The 3,924-nt window shown below is 34.8% G+C and overlaps 1 protein-coding gene across 1 annotated transcript in view; it reads right to left on the reverse strand.

Annotated features, from left to right (window-relative positions):
• The window catches only part of LOC106936982 (agouti-signaling protein-like), a 16,266-nt gene extending 13,419 nt beyond the window's left edge, over positions 1-2,847 (reverse strand). Inside the window, exons 1-2 of the mRNA XM_015018247.1 lie at positions 2,680-2,847; positions 2,454-2,573 (exon numbers count right to left, since the gene is read on the reverse strand). Coding sequence (XP_014873733.1) covers positions 2,454-2,562 — 109 coding nt within the window. The 5' untranslated portion in view covers positions 2,563-2,573; positions 2,680-2,847. The remainder of the gene's footprint in view (positions 1-2,453; positions 2,574-2,679) is intronic.
• Positions 2,848-3,924: the final 1,077 nt, after the last annotated feature.

Here is a 3,924-nt window from a genome sequence, read left to right on the forward strand (position 1 = left end):
TTTACTGTTACGCCCGTGATATTAGCCTTTCATAACAGAAGGAGAATAATGATAGAGAACAAAAACAACCCCCAGGCCAAGTTGTACCTAATCATTGGGAAGAACAGGGTTTCATTTAAACTGGCCAATCACCAACTAGCAGGGCATTGAGGGGTCAGAGAATTTCCAGATAATTGGTGGTTGAAAGCAACAGAGAACTTGGCATGTTACATCTGCTTTGAGCGATGGAATTTATAGTTGAAGTAGATGAACATTTATCTCCAAGACAGCCAAAAAACAGTCACCATTAATGAGTTGAAGATGTGAAAATCGGTGCAAGTGGAGTCCTCTAGGGAGAACAACTACTCAGTCATTAGGCAGTACTTCTTTACCCCCTCTGTTGAAGAATATGCTCCTTTGATCTCCAGAGGAAAATACGTTAGCAGATGTTTTGGTTATTATCTCCTAAAGAGAGTTGTCAAGGCTTAATTTAATTATACTTTGAGCATGAAAGGTTGGACCGGTATCCACAGACTAATGGTGTAGTATCGTTTAAATATGAGCAGACACACTGTGCTGCTTAGGCGCAAATCAATGTAGTCACCCTCACAATGTTTTGATCATAACTGAAGGGACCTTCAACATCGAAAGTATTTAAACCCCTTGAGCTTTCTCACATTGTCATGTTAGGACTGCAAAAATCAGAATATCCAGTTGGGATTTTATTGGGCAGGCAAACACAAAGCAGTGCATAATAATGAAATGGAAGGAAATATGTGGATTTCAGAATTCATTAGCATATGAAACTGTGCAGCGTGTTGTGCTTTGACATTCAACTATCTTTACTCTGATACCCTTAACTTCCTTCCAAAGTCACTGAATTAGTAAATAGGCTTCACCTGCATGAAATTCAGTCTCAGTGAGTCTGCGTGGTATTGGTCTAGAATGTAGAACATTAATAACACAGTGAGAGCTGTGATCAGATAAAGTTATGAAAAAGCTTTGTTAATAGCATCGCGTGCGTGGGTTAAGTGGATGATTTAACACCCACACTTTTCAGACTGAGTTAATATATTTGTTAGTCGAGGCTAAATTTGGACAAAACAAAAGTTCAAAACAAAATTCAGTTTTTAAGGAACATTTCTGGGACGATGACTGAAGCAGATGCTTAGAGTGTTGAATTTAGTGCTGAATAAGTTATTATTCACAATTTTATTTACTGACAGTGTAAGTTTAGCAGTTTGCTATGAAAAACATTATTCTGTTTTACTCACTTTTATAGCAAAAAACCCCAACAACAATAACTTCTTAAACATTCATAAATGTCTTATTTTTATTAGAAAAAAATGAGACCATAAATTATCTGTATTATGTACAGAGTGAATAAATAGAAAAAAATAAACAGAATTTTTTTTTATCTAAGTGGTTGAAATTATCAAGTTTTAAATAGTTAGTTTTGCTCCAAAACAAAAAATTTTATTTATTATTTTTTATTTATTATTTTTTATTTTTTATTTATATATATATATATATATATATATATATATATATATATATATATATATATATATATATATATATATATATAGAGAGAGAGAGAGAGAGAGATAGATAGATAGATAGATAGATAGATAGATAGATAGATAGATAGATAGATAGATAGATAGATATATTTCACAACATACATTTAAGTCCAAAAATAAAAAGTTACATTATGTGGGTGTGATGTGTTTTTTAAGTAAATGAAAATAAAGAACAGGAGTCTTCAGAATAATTTCTTGAGTGTCAGAAACCATGGTTTTTATGACCAAAGTCATAGAGTTCAAAGGCAATGCAACCAAAGACTAATGTATATAAACTTTTGATTTTAAAGACTTAAACCTGACATGTTTCTCTCATTACTGCAGCAAATAGAAATAGTTTTCAGTAATTCTGATTGACCTGAAACAAGACAAGTTTGGTCTGATTTAACTATAGACATTAAAGTGAACATGTCTTTTAATTTCCTGCAAACTTTTTGTTTCAATTTTCTTAACAAAGTCTTTTTGAACCAATAAAAATGTCTTGATATTTGATTAATAAACGAATATTGCTCTATCAGACGCATTATTTAGCTAAAAATAAAATAACATTTTCAAAAAGTGTTAATGAAGTACATCTACAGTTTGATTGATAAAACCCAAAATACCGCATGCATAAACAGGTGAGCTTTAAAATGTTCGTCATTAAGCAGTTGTAGACACTTAAATCTAAGCCACATAAAGAGAGAAATGAGCTAATTTCTCAGACTTTTCTAAGTTTGCCAGATGTGAGATGGAAGCATATATTGTAAGACGCACTAAAGAAATACTTAGCTTTATGTAGGATCTATCCATAATTTCCGCACACCATGTATCCCTCAGGCACACAATTATTATGAATAATAAACAGCAGAAAACAAAGCCAGCTGCAATGTGTTTGCTAAACGTCCATACCTGTAACATTCTCGGTCTTCCTCGCGTCTTTTTTCGTGTCCTCTGCCCACGAGAGCGGAAAGAAAAGCAGCAGCAAGCACAACAAGTGTCTGCCGGCGGTCCTTCTCATGGTGCTGGAACCTGTTGAAGATAGTAAAATCACCCTCACACTCAGAAAATGTGTCTCTGTGTGTCAGCGGCTGTTGAAAAAAGTGAAGGGTGAAAATGGAAACGTCGGTTCGCTTACTTTGTTGCTCTCCCTTATCTTCGGTTTTGAAGGCTCGGCGCTGTGTGCGAATCTGACGAGGTCTTAAGCTTCTACTTAGGCCGAGCGCGAGCGACGAAAAGGCGGAGCGGAGCGCGCCGCCCCCGCGTCACCGTCTCGAGACGCGGCGGGAGGTGATGCTGTGGGTGCTGCTCTCCATGTTTAACACGAACATCCTATTAACATTATATTTCGGAGGCAGCTTGTAAAACGGAGGTAAAAACAGAGGTGAGTTTTGGGTTTCATTTAACCAATTCGTTATTTAGGTACTACTACATCTAAAAAATGAATGCAGCGTGAATATGCAGCATTTCTTTTCAGTTATCTCAAAAAGTGAAACTCGTATGTCGTAAAGAATCATAACGCATAAAGTGGCATATTCCAAGCCTTTATTTCTTGTAATATTCGACGATTGTGGGTTCTCAGACAACAGAAACCCAAATTTCAGCATCTCTGAAATTTTGAATACTACGAAAATGTCATTAACAGCTCATAATCCTAATCAGATATTTAACTCAAAACGCCTGCAAAGGTTTCCTGGGACAATGGGAGAAAGAAAGAAAAGAACATTGGCTTTTATAAAATCTAAAAGAAGACAGGAGAAATGAGAAGTACAGGGAGGATGAGGAGAGAAGAGAATTATTTCTCTTATTAGATTTGAGCACACTGGGCTAAATAGTACAATTTTTATTTTAGAAGAAACATTGCAGTTGTAACAAGTTTAGAAAATGTGCTTTTATTTATTTTTATAATGTTTGAAATTTCACCAAATCCTGATTAATACTGAAGAATCCCATTTTTTTGTTATATTTTAAGGATTGTATTATTTTATTTATTTTGGTAAACACTACTACCTGTACTGTTGCTTTAAGAGAGTGTTCTATGACTCTCTTATAGTCATATAACTATGACTATAAGAGCTAGCTAGGCTAGCGCTAGTTGGCGCTAGGCTGCCTGAGGAGAGGTAGGAAAGTTTCTTTGCTCTTGGTTAAGTTCATGGTTTTTTTGATATTTGTAAAATAATTGAAAGCACATGCAGCTGTGAATGTTTATGTTTTAATACATACATTTCTTTTGACAAGTTAAGAAAATTTTGTTGTAAATATTAGAGCTTATATTCTTATTAGTTAGTCACAGGGTTTCTCCATGTGCTTATCTGCTAGGGGAATTCCGACTTCTGTGTGCGGAAGAGCTGCATTCTAAAGGGCTTTCTGTATTTCTATTTGT

The sequence above is a fragment of the Poecilia latipinna genome, unplaced genomic scaffold (genome assembly GCF_001443285.1).
Source record: "Poecilia latipinna isolate Pla-1442-1.1 unplaced genomic scaffold, P_latipinna-1.0 Scaffold2256, whole genome shotgun sequence".
Taxonomy (NCBI): Eukaryota; Metazoa; Chordata; class Actinopteri; order Cyprinodontiformes; family Poeciliidae; genus Poecilia; species Poecilia latipinna.